A 19,805-nucleotide genomic window follows, 5' to 3' on the forward strand; every position below is an offset into this window, starting at 1 on the left:
CCACTGGCTGCCATGATTTTTTGGGCCATCAGGGACCGATGTTGCTGTGAGGGGAGGAGAAAGACATTGCCACAGAGGATTTGTTTTTTGAATCAATCCTGAACAGTGAGTTAGCATCATCTCAAAGAGAAAGAATGCACATCCAATGTGATCGTTAAATACAGAGTTGTGATTTTGATCTGTGAAAAATGAACTGGATGCTCTCCATCTGGGTGGCTGCGGCTCTGCTGGCTCTCGGTAGGGGACAATACACTGTCTATGAAGGTAGGCCTCTATGCAGATGACGCAGTAACATGAAATTGATGTTTTGCCAAAACAATATGTTGTATGTGAAGATTTTCACCACCTAGCGTTTGTTTTATTTTTTATTTTTTATTTTTTTTACTTTTCTAATGCCACAAATGAGATGTTTTATGATATCCTTAATGAAAATCAAGGACTGTTACTGAGAAACTCAAAGTGTCGTTATGCATCGAGATACTCACAACCAGGAAAAACTGTCCAACAAAAAAATTGACAATGTATATTTTATTTCAGGAAGTGGCCTGGCTCCATCAGGCTACCATCTGTGTGTTCACAATGAGACAAGGACAGTGAGTTTCTTAGCGATGCATAAGGTTCCCTATACAGCGACAACACCTTGTGGTGGCTGGCTTCTTTGGAAGACATGTACAGTCACGCTTTACAAGATGATCCATCAGACTGAGTACAAGATTGTGATGGAGCAAGTTATCAAGTGCTGTGATGGATATGTGCAAGTCGGTCGTTACTGTGCCCTGCGTAAGTGTACTGCCCTTCTTAAACCTGTCTTTGGTTTGAGGTTGATAGAAGAGCAGAAATTGTTCAGTTTGCTCTTAGATTTAAATCATCTTTGTGTTAGTAATATTTGATGATGTAACTGCGCTGTACACAGACAGCACAGATGAAGTCAGCATGACCTTTCAGTGTGTGGTGCTGTGTGCAAGACACCAGATGGAGGCACAGAAACTAAACTGCTTCAAATATCTTGCTGCTAATATATGGCCCGTAACATGTTATTTTCTTTGAATGAAGCTGTAAACAGGAGTGGGGAGGTTATTGCCAAGCCAGGATCCTGTCCAACCACAGATGGTTTGTATCCTGGATCTGAGGAGTGTGAGTTGGACATGGACTGCCCAGGCTGGCAAAAATGCTGCCAGAGGCTTGGTCGTTGTTTCTGCAGTCATCCTACAAGTTAGTATACAGCCTGATTTATTTTCATTTGTTATCAAAGTAGGCTGCTGGTATATTCTCTTGGGTAAAGGCATTTACTCTTATTGAATGATCTTTTCTCCAAAAAATTGTATTTTGTGCTCAAAAGCTTGGCATTTTCTTTTAAACTTTTGTTTACAAATGTATTTCTTCTATTACTCTACTCTACAACTATTTTGGCAGGTGTTTTTTTTTTTATTTTTTATTTCTGTTTACATATAAACCAGAGAGAATAAATTACTAAATTACTGCACAATAGGAATTATACCAAATGTATTAACTGGTAGTGGTGGCTAGAGGGACAGGGTTATGTTCTTCTTCTTTTTTGCTGTGGAGGGTAGTCTTTTGTTTCTTTTCTTTTGAGTTCCTATAGTTGGTATATGGAGTACACTAAAAAATAGATCATCTCACATCCTCCATGCATCAAAACACGAGGTTCAGTTTTTGATACAGTCCCAGTTATTACACAGCCTAGGTGTTTTCTTTGTGATTTGGATGAACTGATGCTTTTCATTTAACTTTCAGACTCAACAAATGACTCTGACAGAAGCCGCCTGAACACAACAGTGACAGTGAAGACGGATTACCAGCAGCTGATGTCTAAGGATAAAGGACTTCTGAATCACACAAGATTACTACAAGCAATGGTCTGTAGTGCTAATGCTATTGCTAACATTATCTCTATTACTCCCTCTACTACTGCATACAAGAGGCATACTTCTGCTCCATGCAGTACAGACTATACTAAAACCATCGTGCAATTATTGTCATAAAACTAACTCTGATGCTTTTTATGGAGAACTAAAATTTAAATAAACACCACAGCTTTTTCTGGCATTATTCTATTTCTTATTCCTCCACAAATTTCACACTCACACATTTGTATCTCCATCAAACGTAGGTGACTGGAGCTTTGCAGATGGATGACATTTCGGTCTATTATCTCAGCTCATGGCCTGTGCATCCATACAGAACTGCAACATCACTGCTGATCACCTGCAACTTCACTCTCTCTCTGTACAACGTCACATCAAAGCTGCATCTCCTTCTCAAACACATAGAAGAGGTGTCATCTGTGACAGTGGAAGGTGAGGAGACACGGTTGTTGTTCTCAGTGAAGCTTCTTGTGGCCTCTTTCTCTTCTTCAGAGAAATGACATTCTTGTAGAGTTTTGAGAGTGATTCATGCTGCAGAGAACGCAGTGTTCAGGAAAAAATTACTCAGTCGCACCACAGTTTCCTTCTCCCACCACTTCTATTTGAGTGACAGTCATATGTGGGATGTTTCCTGCAATAGCGGAAAATAACATCAGAGTGAGTGCATATACACATACATACACACACACACACACACACACACACACAGATATTAATCATGGACCAGTTGTACTTGTTACATTTGCACATTGTCACATTAACATCACACTCATCAACATACATTAGTTTGCCTTTAAAATGTTCTCTTTAAACAACACGCTGCATTTCCTGCTCACAACTATGAATTACGCCCTTTAAATTTATCATACAAACATGCCGCGTGGTTCCACTCCCAGTTTCGCACTTTATTTTAAGTTCCCTTCTGTTTCATATATAGATTATGTTTTGGGTTTTTGTTTATTTTCAGTTTTCACATTATCTCACCTCACTGTTAGCAAACACACCACTTATAGAGCATAAGTGCAATCATGGAACCAACATGAAGTTGACAAGTCTAAGCTTCAGTTTGATTATGTTTGTAGCAGTACTGAATGAGCTGTGTGGGACTTCCAGCTACTTTAAGCCACAGTGTCCAGGATTTAGAGGTTCATATGTAATTGGACACTCAAATACAAAATGCTTCTTGTGCAGTTTTGTGTCATTTTGTTCCTGGTTCATACACAGAGGGACTTACATGTGGTTCAGAGCTTACTGAAAGATGAGAGTTGCCATCTACATTGAGGTCAGCGGTTGGGTACTTTCTGAAAAGCAGCTATGCACAAGGAGGCAGGAAAAAGACTGGTAGAATAAGTCCTTTGGATGGACAGTCCCTTGTATGGTGAAAAAAAAAATCTCTCTACGAACACACGGCATGTCAAGAATGTTCTCCAGGCTGTAGGTGGACAAGTTTATCTCTCAGCAGACAACAGAAGACTTCATGAACAAAACCTCAGAAGATGCGGCATAAAATGCAAACACCCTGTTAAACAAATACAGAAAGACCAGGCTGTTCATACAAAAAGAAACAAAAAGTGAACTGCTGTGGTGGCAAGAGAGAAATGTAGAGGAAAAGCAGAAGAGCTTATTACCCAGAGCAACAATCTCGTCCATCAAATATGGTGCTGGTTCTGTTGTCGCTCTGCATATATGGTTGCTGTGAAAGTGTTACAGTTTCGCGCATAGGGGACTGGTTGAATGCAGAGATCTACAGGAGCTCTTTGTGCTGAGGTTCAGCCAAATGCATCAAAACTAGTGTGTGCTGGAGCATAGAGTAGCAGAAGCAATGGAGAATATCAGATTCAGAGTGCCTGTTGATGTCTGTGTTCAAGTCTTGAGTAATTCACAAAGGACTTTCCACTAAATATTGAATAAGATTTAGTTTGACTTTGTGTGTATTTTCCCAGTCACAGTTCTTATTACTTGGTTGAGACATGGCACAATGCCCTTTCAATTTGTTTATTTACTATCTCTCATTATTGTACCCCCCCAAAATTTTTGTGTCTGTTTTTCTGATTGCAGATGTAGATGAGTGTGTAGAGGACTCTTCTCTCTATCAGTGCTCCCCTTATGCAGATTGTATCAACACACTGGGCTCCTATGAGTGTACCTGTCGCCAAGGATATGTTGATGTCGATCCCCACAACCCAGGAGCCCGCTGCACAGGTGAAACTGTGTGTGTTGCAAAAATATACCACTAATCTTTTAGTAAATGGCAGTAAGCTGAATTACAGTGGCACACTTCAAAGTAGGCAATACACAGTACACAACAGTCAAGAATCCTAACATTGTTTTGTTACTGCACAAACTGACTAAAGGCTCTGGTAATAAGCTCTGCGAGATCAAAATTATGGTCAACATTATAAATAATATAATTTTTTTTTCACGTTTGTAATGAATTCATAACTTAACTAAGACTGATGTAGATGCTCCATTTACATCAATAAATTACATTTAAATTTGTCCATTTGTAGTCTGTCTCTTACTGGATTGCCCTATTTAACCAATCTATACGTCGGCCCTCCCCTGAGATGCCAGGGAGATGCCGAGGCAACCGGGACAGATAAACAGTTGAAAATGAAATTAAAACAAATGAAATATTTGCAAAATAATCAAAAATATTTAAGAACTATTAGAAAACTCATTATAAATGAGGTTTACACAATATTAATTTTGTTTCAACAAGCATGTTAAAGGATGAAGGATGGGCTGTTTGTCATGAGGGTTCACATTAGATCCAGATCACAGCTGAATAATGTGCACACAAAAGTGAGCCGGAGTAAGTTTATTTGTGTTTTGTTGAGTTTAACCTTGAATGACTCATCAGGATCAGATCATAGACAAAGGCCTACTGACTCACACGGTTCTGCCTAAAGGTGAAGATTAATCACCTTCACTCTTTACCTGAATGCAGGCTTGTGATAGTTTTCAACACACAGGTACTGGAACCGAACCTGATGTTGGCATTGTTCTTTGTTCTTTCCCTCCAGTTGACGTCGGGGTATGGACCACAGACACCCCGCTGGCCCACCTTCCACCCATGAACACAACCTATGACCCAACTTCTAACAGCACGCTGCACCTTTCTGCCAACAGCACTGCTAGTGTCTTCAACTCCTCTGAGATCAGTATGACCACAGCTCTGAGCAACACAAGCTCTGTCTCCTTTAATTCATCACTGTGGGCAACTTCTGCTCCAGATACCAGCATGAGCTCATCTGTGGATTTATCTCTGCCGACAACCACATGCTGTAAGAAATATTTTATTTCTATTTCAAGGCTGCATAAAATAGAGGTAAATAGGAGTCATAACACCATATTTTTCTCTGTAGACATTTAAGGTAAATGCTGTTATTACTTTACACGTCTTTCGTATATATTTTTCAGCCATCCTATAGTTGAGGTAGATACAGTACTTTTGAATGAGTTGTCTAACATTAAATCATTATATTCCACAGAGAAGTTAGTAAAACATTTATGACAACCATTTTGGTCTTTATCTTTAAAATAGTTTCTCTTGTAAAAAACCAAAAAACTGAGAAAAATAAAACAACAACAAAAGCCACTGTTTGGAAGCACTTTAGGTTTCACTGCTTAACTGTTTACACAGTGCTGCTATTTTAGTTGTTTAATGCTATGGGTTGGAATTTTATGTATTGATTAAGGTATTGAAAACAAGAACTAATATTAGTGATGACACAATGATGGAAAAATACTGTATTTTGGCAGCCAGAAAGGAGTCAGTGTCACAATCTTGGTGGCTCTAAAGGGTTGTTGAGCTGTTTAATCCATAGTAGCAGTGGACTTGGTGCTGGAGTGCAGCGGCTCCACTACTATGTGTGATAGGTAGGAGTGAAGTGGTAGTCCTCTTGATAGATGGGGCCCAGAGTCTTTGAAATCAGTCTATTTTTGTGAATAATTTTGAGTGTACTTTGTAATGCCATCTATTTTCCTCCATCTCCTTCCCCTTATTCATCAGTTTTTCTTTGAATCACATTCTCTAAATTTAAATTTCAAATACAGATTTGTATCCCCATAATATATTAGATAGCTTGAAAGCCTAACTGCCTGAATCTTGTAATTTTGTTATGATTACCTGGTTATAGAGTGATATAGATGTTAACATGATGTGCAGTCTGTGTGTTATCATATAATTTCCCCCTATTGTTTGTAGCCAACTCATTCTGCCCTGTATAAATTACAACTGCTTGATTTAATTCGATTTTTGCTTCTCCTCATGGACCACTTATATCACATTGTTGTCCAACGGCTTCTCTGCCATGTTACTTGCTTTTCCTTGACCTTTAACACCCAAATGAGCAGGGAACCAGCAGAACTTCATTTCTGAAACCCTTAACAGCATAGTGTGAATTTCTAACATGAGATCTCCAACAATTCATTCTTTCATTCATTCACTCATCTTCTAACATTTTTTTGTTTCCAGCTTGCGGGGTGCTGGAGCCAATCGAAGCACCAGTCCATCACAGGGCCAACACACAGACAGACAGACAAACAGCCACTCACACTCAGACCTACAGATAGTTTAGAGTCACCGTTTAACCTGAATATGATGTCTTTGGACAGGAAACCGGAGTGCCTGGAGGAAACCCACACAAGCACGGGGAGAACATGCAAACATCACACAGAAAGGCCCTAGGCTGGGAAATGAACCAGCACCATTCTTATTGTGGGGCAACAGTGCTAACCACTCTGCCACCAGGCTGCCCTCCCACCATTCGACTTCATTAAAAACAGCAGAAATGCTATTTTGAATCTGAGCAAATTGCTATTTAAAATGCCTGCAGCTCCTCCATTACTAAGGGAAAAACATATTGGGAATGATTTCTGCTGAAGGTACTGACATCTTATCATTTAGCCAATCTCTTGCTAGCTGCTCTTGTTTCGACAGCTATTCTCTTCTTCCATCTCTAGTTGCAAAACCTCACACTATCAAAATTAACTTTAATTTTGATAGTGTGAGGTTTGTCAGCATGCTTCCCACACAGCATTCACTCTCTGTACTGTAAGATCCTCTTCATTTTTCTGACTTAGGCTCATCTTTCATTTCTTTCCTGTCTTCTAGTTTAGGCCTCCTTCTTTAATCCTTCGCCATATGAAATCTGGGTAAACATCTTGTATCTTTGTGTGTGTCATTTAAAAAGCACCATTTTCTCCACAGCTGCAGCACTTCACTCTATCAATCCCACCACATTTGCCGTATGCATGATTCCCTCCAGACTGTGAACACCTTTCTCTTCCTTTGCGTTGTCTTTCTACATGACTCATACTCTCACGCTCTCACTGAATAACTGGAATACCCTGCAGGCTTTCTCACTCTCCCTCTTACTGATCAACCTTTTAGCTTCAGCTACTTTAACTGTGACACCAGGCATTTTTAAATTATACCTGGAATGTCATCAACATCTATCTCCATTGTTTTCTTGTCCTCATCTTCAAGTACTTCACAAATGTATCTTTCCCAGTTTCCTTCTTATTTGCATGTGTTACTTCAGTAGGATTGAAGTGACCATCTCGATGATTTTCGTGCATTCATTATTTTCCTATTTTCTATTTCCTATCCTATTTCCAATTCTTGCCCTAAATTAACTGTAGGCATATCGCTTGAAGCCATGTTTTCAATTTTGCCATTGTGCCAATGTCATTGGAATCCTCATTTGGACCACATAATCTTTCGCCTTTAACACAGCTATAACAAAATCATCAAGCCTTTCAAGGTCTGGGTCCTCAATGCTAACCTCTTCCTGTCTTCCTCATCTTTTTGTGGTTCCACAGACCATAACAAGGTAATTACTGCCCTTTATTCTTGAGCCCGTCCCTGCATTGGGTGAGGGCTGGGTACACAGTAGACAAGTTGCCAGTCAATCACCGGACCGACATATAGGAGACATATAGAGACAAACAACCATTCACACTCCCATCTTGGGACAATTTAGAATCATCAGTTCGCCAAAACCTATATTTTCTGGGGGGAGGGAGCTGGATTTCCTGGGAGGAACCCACAAAGGTTCAGGGAGAACATACAAACTCCACATGGAAAGGCTGGAGACCTTGGGTTAGAACCCAAAACCATCCAGCAGTGACATGACAGTACTGGCCGCTGTTATATCCTGAAACTGTAAATAAAGATGTTTGTTGTATTATTGCTGTCACGCAGAGGTTTCTGAAGAGTGGTTTTTAAACTCAGACTGGGCTGGTGCATTGTCATCCAAAAATGGGTAAAAAGGCAGGATGCATGGACATTAATGTTGCTACACGCCATTTTGAGGCAAGCTTAAAGGCTCCAACAGCTGTCGCTCAAAGCAACACATCATCAATGTATAACTTTAAAACTTAACAAAAATGAAGGTTTTATAATTGACTAGTTTGCCTTATTAGAAATTTTATTAGAAAGGTTTTTTTCAGTTTTACATAACAAACTGCAAGAGTGCATGCAGGATTGCCAAAACCTGCAGTTCCTCTGATGACCACTTTAGACTGGCTACAAAAGTGAGTCAGTTCCATAGAAGCCTAAGGTACAGTGTCCAACTTCACAGCTGAAATAACTGTTTAAAGCCTTTCTATACACAGTTTGCATGTTCTCTCTGTGCCTGTGTGGGTTTTCTCCAGGTACTCTGGTTTCCTCCCACCATCCAAAGACATCATGTTTGGGTTAACTGGTGACTGTAAATTATCTCTGTCTGTCTCTCTGTGTTGGCCCTATGATGAACTGGCGACCTGTCCAGAGCCTTTGCCCAAAGTGAGCTGGGATTGGCTCCAGAACTCCCCATGACCCGGAAACAGATAAGAAGATGAATGAATAAATGAATGTCCAGAACGTAAGTTCTAGAGTATCAGTATATATGGTTAAGTGGCATCTAGTGGTCACATTGCAGATTGCAACTAAATGAATACCCCTCCCATTAACGCCCCTTTCCAGGTCTGAAGAGGAATCAATTTTGGCCTTGTCAATTCTGGGTCGTCGTCCCCAGAATTAGTATTTGGTTGGTCCATTCTGTAGAAACATGACAATAGCACATGGTGGGCTCTGCGGAGGAGGGCCCACTCCCTATGTAGATATGAATGGCTTTAAACAAATGGAAGAATATTATTTTTCTGCCAGTTGATCTTATTCAAGTTCCCTTTGAAATTACTGTCAAGTGGATTTTGTAACTTTGAGCAAGTCCTTTCCATGAAATTTTAATTCATTTAATTTCATTCTTCTCCAGATGAATGAAAATCTTCCTCAATACAGATCACTCAGTTACTTCAACTGCAATGATAAACCTGTCGCGGTCTCTCCCCTCTTAACACCTACATGCTTCCAGCTCCTTCCAACATCACCACCCTAAGGTTGTCTAACGTCACTGGAACCTCCTTCTGTGTGCGCTGGTCCAGCCAGTTTCAGAAAAAACAGAGCTATCAGGTTGCTGTAAGGAAGGGTTCAGAGGACATTCAGCTCTGGGAAACCAGCCAGACCATGATGGAGGTGAGAGGACTGCAGCCAGGGGTTCTCTACAATGTTACTGTCACACCTTGTGCTTGTGGAAACCAAGGAGACCCACTTCACATAACTGTCAAGACTGGTAAGCACTGATTGCTTTGGGTTTTGAATCTTTTTTGCAAATCCAGTTTAAATCCAATAATGTCATCAAATTTCTGCTGTGCATGCCACAAGTTTGTTATAACAGTAACAGCTAACAGTAAATTGTTACTCTTATTTGTAATTAGTTGTGTCATGGCCAACAGTGTCTTTATGATATCACAATTTGTAATAAAAACGTTGTTATTATTGGTTCTATTGATCATTTCCCTCTTTGTAGAGGTTTTCCCTCTCTCAAAAGGATAACTTCCCCTCATCTGAGGGAGTACAGATTATTTTCAAACACTGCTTCCTGCCTCCAGCCAATCAGACGTATATTGAAAATTTGCCCTGAATGACTGCTGTGCGATGAAGAAAAGACTACCATTCTTCAGTAGGGTTCGAACCAATGCTGACATTTAATTCTAGAAACTGGTTTTATTGTTCCTTATAGATGCTCAGACTCTTGATGCCACAGCTAGACTTACCAACATCCAGTTCACTGCTGACTTGCAGAACACCAGCAGTCAGGCTTACCAAAACCTCAGTACGAACATCATAGAGGAGGTAGGTTTGTCATAAAGAACAATCCACTGGCAGAATGTGAATTTCAAAAGAGTAGATTTTCTTGTTTCATTTACATTTCATTATTTTATCGTTTGTTTCCTTTGTTTCCAACAGATCTACCAGTCTCTCTCTCCAGAGATGAAGGCCATGGTGGATTCAGGCAGGGTGAGAATCGAGATCAGAAGTTTTTCCCTGGGTAGTGTGGTGGTCAACTTCGCCCTAATCTTCACCCCCAATCAAAGCCAAGACATCAGTAATGTGTCCGTGGCTCTGTTGAACTCGCTGATGAACAGCTCTACATACACTGTGGACAGAAACAAAACAAGCATAAATGGTATGCTTTTTTGCTCAAGGTTCCAAGAAACTTTTTTTCATAGCAGGCAGGACATGGTTTCAAACAGAATCTTTAAATGCAGAACTATGAGTTTGCATTGTGGGGTTAGTACAATTTGGATTAGTTATTTTGACTTTTTTTTAAATATTTTTTTGTACTTTTTTAAATGATTCCTGAAACTGATTAATCTAGTAACAAAATTACTAGAGTATATATTTAATTACCGACCTTGATGGCTCTCTCAGTTTTTTTGGTGGAAAAGCTGGGTTTCTTTTGAATGTTATGGCAGAAAGCTGTCACATTTGTGTCCAAAACTATTGAATGTAATGTAATGTACTATTGAACTACTGAAGGTATGCAAAATTCAAACAAATGCCAGACAAACTAAATTGTACCTACTGACAACAAATATTTTCCCTTTTGTAGATTTTGATGAATGTGTCTCAGGGGAAAATGACTGCTCTCAGTGGGCAACTTGTAGAAACACCTGGGCCTCTTACACTTGTGTTTGCCCGGAGGGTTTAATAGACAACGACCCAGAAAGACCTGGACGATCATGTCAAGGTAGGGTCTCACAATCTGGACAGGTTGATTTTGCACAAATCAAGTATTGCATGTCTTTGCATTTTGTAACAACAACATCTTATCTTGTGCAGCACGTTCTATCTCAGTGATGACAACACCATCAGTGACAACTACAATATTTTCAACAGTTGTGACTCCTACCTTTACCACCGTCACCAACCCCACAACCACTGTTACCAACCCCACAATGACAAACACCAACCCCACAACCACCGTTACCAACCCCACAACCACCGTTACCAACCCCACAACCACCGTTACCAACCCCACAATGACAAACACCAACCCCACAACCACCGTTACCAACCCCACAACCACCGTTACCAACCCCACAACCACTGTTACCAACCCCACAATGACCATCACCAACCCCACAACCACCGTTACCAACCCCACAACCACCGTTACCAACCCCACAACCACTGTTACCAACCCCACAATGACCATCACCAACCCCACAACCACTGTTACCAACCCCACAATGACCATCACCAACCCCACAACCACTGTTACCAACCCCACAATGACTGTCACCAACCCCACAATGACCGTTACCATCCCTGCACCCACCGTTATTAATCTCACAACCCCCATTTCTAACCCTACGATCACCGATAATAACTCCCAAACCACCGTTATCAACCCCACAGCCACCATAGCTAACCATACAACAACGATAACCGGAATATTATCCACAACTCTTACCCCTACCAACGCTGTTACCTACCCCACAACCACTGTTACCGTGGTTACAACTCGTACAACTCATGCTACTGCCCTGAGAACTGCTGTCAGTGTCTCCGTGTCGGGAGGGATCTCAGTCCAGTGCAGGGTTGCTTCCATCACCGTGACAGTTACAAAGGACTTTCTTCTAAACAACACAATCCAGGAAAGTGCCCTCTACTTGGGCATGAAGTCATGTGGCATCAACGGAAGCAATGACACCCATGTCCAGCTGACGGTGCCCTGGAATAAGTGTGGTACTCAGCTTGTGCACGTAAGTTCATTTATTAACTCTGAAAAAAATTCACCATTTGGAATTTTTTTTCCAATGCTTATTGGTCTTTGCAAATGAAGGGTAAAAGAACCAAAACAGCTTTCAACATTTGCTTTTTTAGAATGACACGTATTACACAGCATCTGTAACTCTCTACAACACCATGGATTCATACACTTCACCCAGCGGTAGAGCCGAGGTGCCCCAAAAACGTCTGGAGGTTCCCATCGTGTGCACCTACGCCAACAGGATGCTGATCTCCGCTGACGTTGGCTCCACGGGGTACTACTCACTTTCCGTTGTGATGATGTCAAACTCCTGAAACAGGAGTTTCAACAAATAAAACAAATGTGCACATTGAGAAACCAGATGAAGAGATAAATCTAAAGACTGATCTAAAGGCTGCCAAATCACATAATAAACAAATGGCTCTAAAAACAGTACGCACATTACACATCTACTCCAGCTTTTTTTTTTTTTTTTTTTTTTTTTTTTCAGGACTTCATGTCATTGATGCAGGAAACATTTCTCTGCTCCATGTTGATATGACTACATTATGTCATGTATGCAGATTTATCAGCTGCACAGTCATGCTGCCAGCGTGTTGTTTTACAACATCCCAAAACCTGTTTGAGGAGAATTCAGATTGACTGAAATTTATTGAACTCACAATCACCTTCATGAAACCTGCTTGAGGTGACCTATGGTGTGATTGAAATTGTTGCACTGTGCCCATGAAAGGATGCACATTATCAGGAACTATACCTTCAGATTTGCCATTTTGACCATCATTGATTATGATTGTTGTAAACTATTGTTGTTTGTGCCTTCTGGCTGTTTTTTTTTTTTTTTTAACTTAGGTTAGTAAAACTTCTGGAAGCAAAGACATTTCTGAAGTTGTAGTGGTGCAATAGGTTCACTTTTCACTGGTTGCCTGGTAACAGGTCCCAGCCAAAGCATATCAAAAATAGTGATTTGTTTGTTTTTTGAGTAGATTAGACAAATAGATATAATGTATCAGTTTATTGGCGATCTAACTTCTCCTCCTCTTTGTATTTGGGCCAAGATAACTTTCTATTTACACATATGACAGACATTTTAGATTCCATTGGATTAGATTAGATTAGATGAGCCTTTATTTATCCCACAGTGCGGAAATTTACAGCTTTGACAACAGCAGTACACACATACACACACATCCAGCGCACTTGGTGTACTTACTGTAAATAAACAGATGAGAGAGGGCTACCAACCGCTTCATGGAACACTTAGTATGTCAGACTAATGCATACTATATGAAAATCTCCAGGTTTATTTCAGCTTTGACTGAAAATCCCTCCAAACAATCATAATAAGACAAGTCTGTATGGAGTCTGTTGGAACCTTGTTTCATTTTATCAAACTTTATCTATGTTCCTGATGTGGCCTTTTGTCTTGTTTCTGAAAATCACTGAAACAACATGAATACATTTCTTTGGCTGTAAGACTAAAATTGAGTTGAGTTTTTGCTGTGTTCCAGGTGGATTTATGGCTGGATGTACTCTGTTCTCACCCATCTCCAGGTACAATATGATCAAAGACGTCATCATGGGCTTGGGGTCCTTCCAGGTGACGGTGCAGCTGATGAACGGCACAGTACCTCTGCCCCACAACTACAGTTTGTCCTCTGAGGAGGTGGTGGTGGTGGAGGTCAGCCTGAACACCTCCTCGGAGCAGATTAAAGTAGTCATCAACAAGTGCTGGGCTACCCCCACCCCTAATCCTGCAGACAGCTACAGCTACCCCTTCCTGGAGAACAGGTCTGCCCGCACCTAAAGCATCACGTCCCTGTCACTGATTCTGTTACTGCGAGGAGTTCAACCACTACTACTCATATATTTACTCTGCATCTCGCTTTCATTACAACTACTAATTATTTCACCACTTAGTTGTAGAGTTTGTCAATAACACAACTGCACAGGTCTTGGCAGATTTCTGAAATGTATGCATTATTTTATGAAAATTCAATATGTTGTGTTGGATGTGTGGAGGCCAAGACTATAAAATTTCACTGTATCTCACTTTATCGCAGGATCAAAAGTGAATGATTTTGTTATCTTCCAAGGAAAGTAGGTCTCTCATTAGACCAGGATGATAAGCTGGAAAAACCAGAGATAATCCTATAATTAATCCTATCATGAAAAAATGAAATTTTACCACAGATCTTGAGATAATGGGGTGACTTAAAATGAACAAAACAAAGCCATAGCCATTCTTGATTATTTTTTTCCTCCATGAATTACGTATGGAGCTCCATTCATTCTTTTCAAAATAAAATACCCATGGTCAGATCTCCATGACAACAACTACGTGTTGGTTGCTGAGTGGTCTTTGGGACCTAAAAATAGGGCCACACGCTAAAAAAAGGCTGAAAACATGTTCACTTCTAAACATTCTGTATCAGCCTCATACAAAATCTGTAATGTTATAGCCAGAGTGCCCTGTGCTTTAATACATCTAATCTAAAATTCAGTATTTAACATAACAAATAAATCACATTGTAAGAACACTAGCTTGCTGTTTCTTTAATGGCATGGATTCATATTTTGTGTTCAATGTATACTCTAGTTTTTGTTTTTTTAGCTGGTTGTCACCTGCTTCCTGTCTGTATAAGAAAGCGTACCCTTATATAAGTGTAACCTATGTCTGAAATGGCAAACCACTCATGACGTCAAAACACACCTGAATTCATTTACTTCACAAAAGTGATTCACAGCTAGAAGCCTCTAAACACATATGAAATGAATCGTGACAACACAAACTAGCAGTCGATTTATCAGTACAGAAGATGTCACAGCATCAGTGACTTAAACTGTCACTGATCACATGATTGATTAAATTCAAACTGCTGTGTATCTTTGTAGAAGTGAAATGAACATCAAACAGCTTAATGATGAGTTCAATCAGAATTTAGAACCAGCAAAAATGAAAGTGTCCTCCCTTCCTTGTCTCCACAGCTGTTCCCTGAATACATACGCCAAAGTGCTGATGAACGGAAACTCCAGCACATCTCGTGTGGCGGTGCAGATCTTCTCTCTCGTCAACGTCAATGTGATCTACCTGCACTGCCAGGTCCACATCTGTGTGCAACTTGGCTCAGATACCTGTGTGCCTGTGAGTGCCTCCGCATCGGCATCCTTTAAAAATTCTCAGAACTCGTATTCGCCACTGCAAATCTTTATGGAGCGGATGAATCTAACTAAGAAATACCCCACATCAAGGCTATGCGAGGGAAAAGAATACAGTTCTCTGTCTTGTCGTCTTGTGTTTTCTTGCAGGACTGTCTGCAAAGAACAGCTCGATCTGTCAACGTGGTCGGTTCAGCCTTTGGCTCCTCTGGACCTCTACTCAGATCAGATGAGGGTGAGAATCAGCACATTTGTTATCTGAATAACTGTGGGATTGTGACGCTGTAGTAGGAGTCAGCTGGCTGGTTTCCATAACAGTAAAGCTCCTCACTGTAAACATGATTGTCTCTTCGACAGACCATTTAGCTGTTCAATTACTAAAAAAGCAGCGCTGTTTCGAAATAAATATGGTGGAATGGCTTGATGGGAAACACATTCAAAAACACTGAAAGACTTGAACGCAAATTAATAGCAACTGTGTTTGAAATGAATAGTCTATTTTCATGACACATTTTTTCCCACGTAAATATTTATAGAAACTCTCCTGATCTCTCTTCAGATGGTTTCCTTTTTACAGTCGCTTTACTGATTTTCACTGCGGTAACTCATTCTTTCAGTATTCCTGGAAGATGAATACGACACTCTTCACTTAGTTGGCTTCTCCTGTCTTGGTATCGGCCTGACGCTCTTCTTCATCATTGCTTTAGTCTGCCTTTTCTACTGCCAAAGGAACCGCATTGGCCATTACAACTTCAGCGTCAAACCCAAGGAAGAGAACTTCACCTATCTGGTTTTCAACGCCTAGGGGTGCAGCAGCACCTCAGATTATGGCCACATGTTTACAGAGTGTGCTTTCGCAGTACAGTGACCACTAGGTGTCATTGTCACACTTCAACACTTCAAATCTTTGCACAGTAAATTTCAGTTGTGCCCCGATGTGTGTTCAGATGTTAAAATGACAGTGGAGCTCCATGCACACCATCAGACAACAAATATTTTCTAAATGTTTTAAAATGAAATATGATACTTTAATATGTATGATTTATTAAAATTTGTCATATACTAATGTTTACATCTTGTATGCTTCACGACTCACATTTCTGATGGAATGGGAAATTCCCAAATTACATTCAGAAAAACAAGCATGTTTCTCTAAATCTGTGATGTGAATTTGTAACTGCGCTGAACTGGCTTGTATTGCACATTTGTGTATAAATGTTCTTTTTCATGGTCCTGTAACCGTTAAATATGCCAGCGACGACAATGTTCATGCAAAGTTGATACATTTTATTTTAGCTGCCATTTTTCTACATGTCACATGCTGTTCATTATGAAATACTCATCCTGCTCTCGCTTGTTCGATCTCTTCATTTGTGCTCAAAGTGCTGACAATAAACATGTTGTGTATAAATGCAGACACTGGGAGGCACTGCTGACACAGTTCTTCAACTGTAGAACACAAAGCAAAATGGCTTCCTGAATACACACACACAAATTGTTTGCAGTGTTGACCGAGGCAAGCAAAAGATATTGAATATTACCTTACATATAGAAAGAGATTACATTAAGGTCAACACTCATCTCACAACCTCAGTGGTTAAGATGAAGGTCCTGAAGGGAAACAGTGATGTCATGGCCTGCCCACACTAGCTGAGCAGACCTGAGGCGGTATGAGCCCACATCCCCAGCATTGTTGACTACGGAGTCATAAATGTGGCTCATGGATGGACGGTGAGGAGGGGAATACTAAACAGCAGAGGCTTTCTCTTCTAGAGGGGGTCCCTGGAGGCCTGTGGCGAGGGAGGGCTCACCACCATCTGGAGGGTTTTAAACGCTCTGCCTCCTAATTAACCCATTCTATCCCACTGCCAGAGACCTGGCAACCCGTCTCTATGGCAACAGCCCCAGTGCAGGGATGGAGGGGATAGGGGATGATACCAGGATGGGAGAGCTACAACGATCAAAGGGAGAGAAAGAGCAGGGAAACATTTCAGATTCAAAAGCGTGAAATGAGCGGGAATGCCGCTTTCTGTATTCAGATGTAGTGATATAAACATTTTTGTTGTTGATGGCCTTGAATAGGCTTTAAAAACATGAGAGTGTTTGATTATTCATAACCCCCATGCATACACACACACACACACACTAATCCCCACTGTTAAACACAGGAGAAAATGCGTGTCTAGGGAGTGATTCCCGAATTCATAAGTCTGCCCCTGGGAAACAGAAAAGGCTCACTGGAGGAGAAATTAGTTTTAGCTCAGTCTATATTCTGGAAAGCAGCTGATCCACGTTACCAGCTGTTATTTTTTTCTCTCCCTTTCATCTTTTTCCTTATTTCGGGTCGCCACAGCAAGTCAGCTTGATTTGCATGATTGATTTAGCTACAGTTGCGCTTCCTGCAGCAACCCTCCCCAATTATCCAGGCCTGGGACCAGCACACGCCTACCACTGATTTTGCCTTGTGGCTGCGGTTTGAATCTGGGGCCTCTGGATGCAAAGCATGTGCTCTACCTCTTAGCTGCAGACACTGTGTCTGTGTGTTTATGCAGGTCCAAAGACTTACACACACAGGCTGTAACTAATTCAACATCCTCGTGTTGTCATGGAGCACCTGAGGTCCTTCTCCCTGTACCTGAGCAGTGTAATAGATTGTCTTCTTCAAACGTGAGCACTGTAATCACACTGATCTCAGCTACCAGCTGTGACTTTCACTTGTCATATAGTATCACAAATGCTCTTCAGTTGTGAACTAAACTATGCTTTATGCTGTGTATGTGTGGATGTATGCTTTACTTAGTATTAACATTTGATGCCATATAATGTCACCAATTTTTTCTAAATATGATGAAAATAAAACTAAATTTTATTGATGGAACTTTTATATTACAAGTTGCTTATACAAAGTAGCGAATCATTGGCAACTTAAAACCAGGTGTGCAGTTAGATGTGTTGTGTTTCTAAAGACTGGTCGATGAAATGAAAGAAGAAACAACAGATATCTTAATGATTGTATGTTACACTAGTAATTCAATCATTCAGTCTCATTCCTGCCAAGCTATCTACTTCCAAGAAGCTTCAAATTGATTTACAGTGTCTTCTGAAGGTTATAAAATAAACTCAGCTCTCACATTTATGAATGAACATAATGATGACCAAGCACTTCCTTACACATGTATCCCTATTTATACATTTTTTAAGTAAATAAACATAAATAGATAACATTTATCAAACTTTTATTTACAAATTTTTAGTTTGTGTGAGATTCCTATGAGATTTCTTCACTTTCCCTACCTTCCAGTTAGAAAGGCTTACAGTCTGTCCCAGGATGGTGTCATCTTACCGTCCAAGGGGAATGTTTCTGACCACACATGGTCAGATAATCCTTTGGATGCACTGGATGCTGGATGCCATGTCAGGATGTATTTACCAAGGATGGAGGTGGACACGCATGTTGTATTTTTATTTCTGTAGCTGTCCTGTAGGTATATTTTGTGGATATGTTTTTGTTTTTTTTTTTTTTTGGAGAAAAGGGAGTTATGGTACTAGAACTGACAGTCACAACGGAGACTACAACTAGAGTTTCTCGCTGCTCTCTACACATTGTTCCATACTGTAGCAGAACCCTCTTAGCACAGTCCTCTTGGATTTGCATCACCTGTTTGTTGCATCAAGATGGCTGACTTGCTGACAGTCTGAGTGTTGCTCCACCTCCCCCACAGCTTTTTACAGACAATAGGCTGTCACTCAAGTCCCACAGATCTTCAGCACCAACGCATGTCGTGATGAGGCACCTTCCCTAAATTAACTAAATATTGTTATCTACAGCTGTAAAGCAAACAGCAGCAATTAAACAAGACTTAATGGGAAGGAGGAAACAGCTTCTCGACCTCAAATCACAGATTTTACTGCTATCCCTTATCTTCATTTCCCTCTTACATGCCGGAATGTAAGACATGAATAAAATATGAATATGTGCCTTAATGGGGCACCCAGAGAGGTTGCCAAACTTGTTTCCTTAATGGTGCTTGTGCTTTTTCAGTAAAAATAAATAACCCATTGCTCTTTCCAGTATCTGACAAGACATACAAGTAAACAGGTTCAACCTAGTTTTTATCCAGCAGGGAGACACGTGGTGGAAGAAGCAGAATTATTTGATAATGGATAAGCTCTCGTTCCTGATTTGTGTCACTGGCCTCTGTTGGATTATATTGAATCATATTTTTTCTGGACTACTCCCATTTTCTAACATGTAGATTTATGATAATATCAATTTCACTGTTAATGCTGGACCCATCTTATTAGTTTAGGTGCTGCATTGAAGCCAGTTATGGAAATATCAGGTAAGGTCTGACTGTGTGACATTATCAACACTCAAGACAATGAGCTCCAGTCTGTCTGCCTGCAGACCGAAACTCCCAGAGATACAGAGCCACTAGATCTGTCCAGCACCTGGATACAGACTTTGATGAAGTAGAATGGTTCATCTGGGTTTATGAAATAAATCTGAATAATAACACTGTTGACTCATGATGGCCATTTGGCCCACAATTAATGCAACAGTAGAAGAACTGTTGCCACATGTGTTCTTTGTTGTCAAAGCCTGTGTCATTAACAACACAATGCTGGCTTCAGGTGTGCTGTGCTGAAAGCA

General features: G+C 40.5%; 1 protein-coding gene across 1 annotated transcript; it reads left to right on the top strand.

Annotated features, from left to right (window-relative positions):
• Nucleotides 1-467: 467 nt before the first annotated feature.
• On the top strand, nt 468-15,956 carry umodl1 (uromodulin-like 1). Its single transcript, XM_029519855.1, has 16 exons — nt 468-780; nt 1,054-1,212; nt 1,756-1,877; nt 2,132-2,318; nt 3,945-4,088; nt 4,913-5,173; nt 9,248-9,505; nt 9,956-10,068; nt 10,183-10,402; nt 10,829-10,966; nt 11,059-11,984; nt 12,106-12,266; nt 13,547-13,783; nt 14,981-15,137; nt 15,302-15,386; nt 15,769-15,956. Exons 1-16 carry the CDS (start codon nt 468-470, stop codon nt 15,954-15,956), a joined length of 3,669 nt encoding a protein of 1,222 aa, XP_029375715.1.
• The last annotated feature ends 3,849 nt before the right edge of the window (nt 15,957-19,805 follow it).

Source organism: Echeneis naucrates, chromosome 14 (assembly GCF_900963305.1).
Source record: "Echeneis naucrates chromosome 14, fEcheNa1.1, whole genome shotgun sequence".
NCBI lineage: Eukaryota > Metazoa > Chordata > Actinopteri > Carangiformes > Echeneidae > Echeneis > Echeneis naucrates.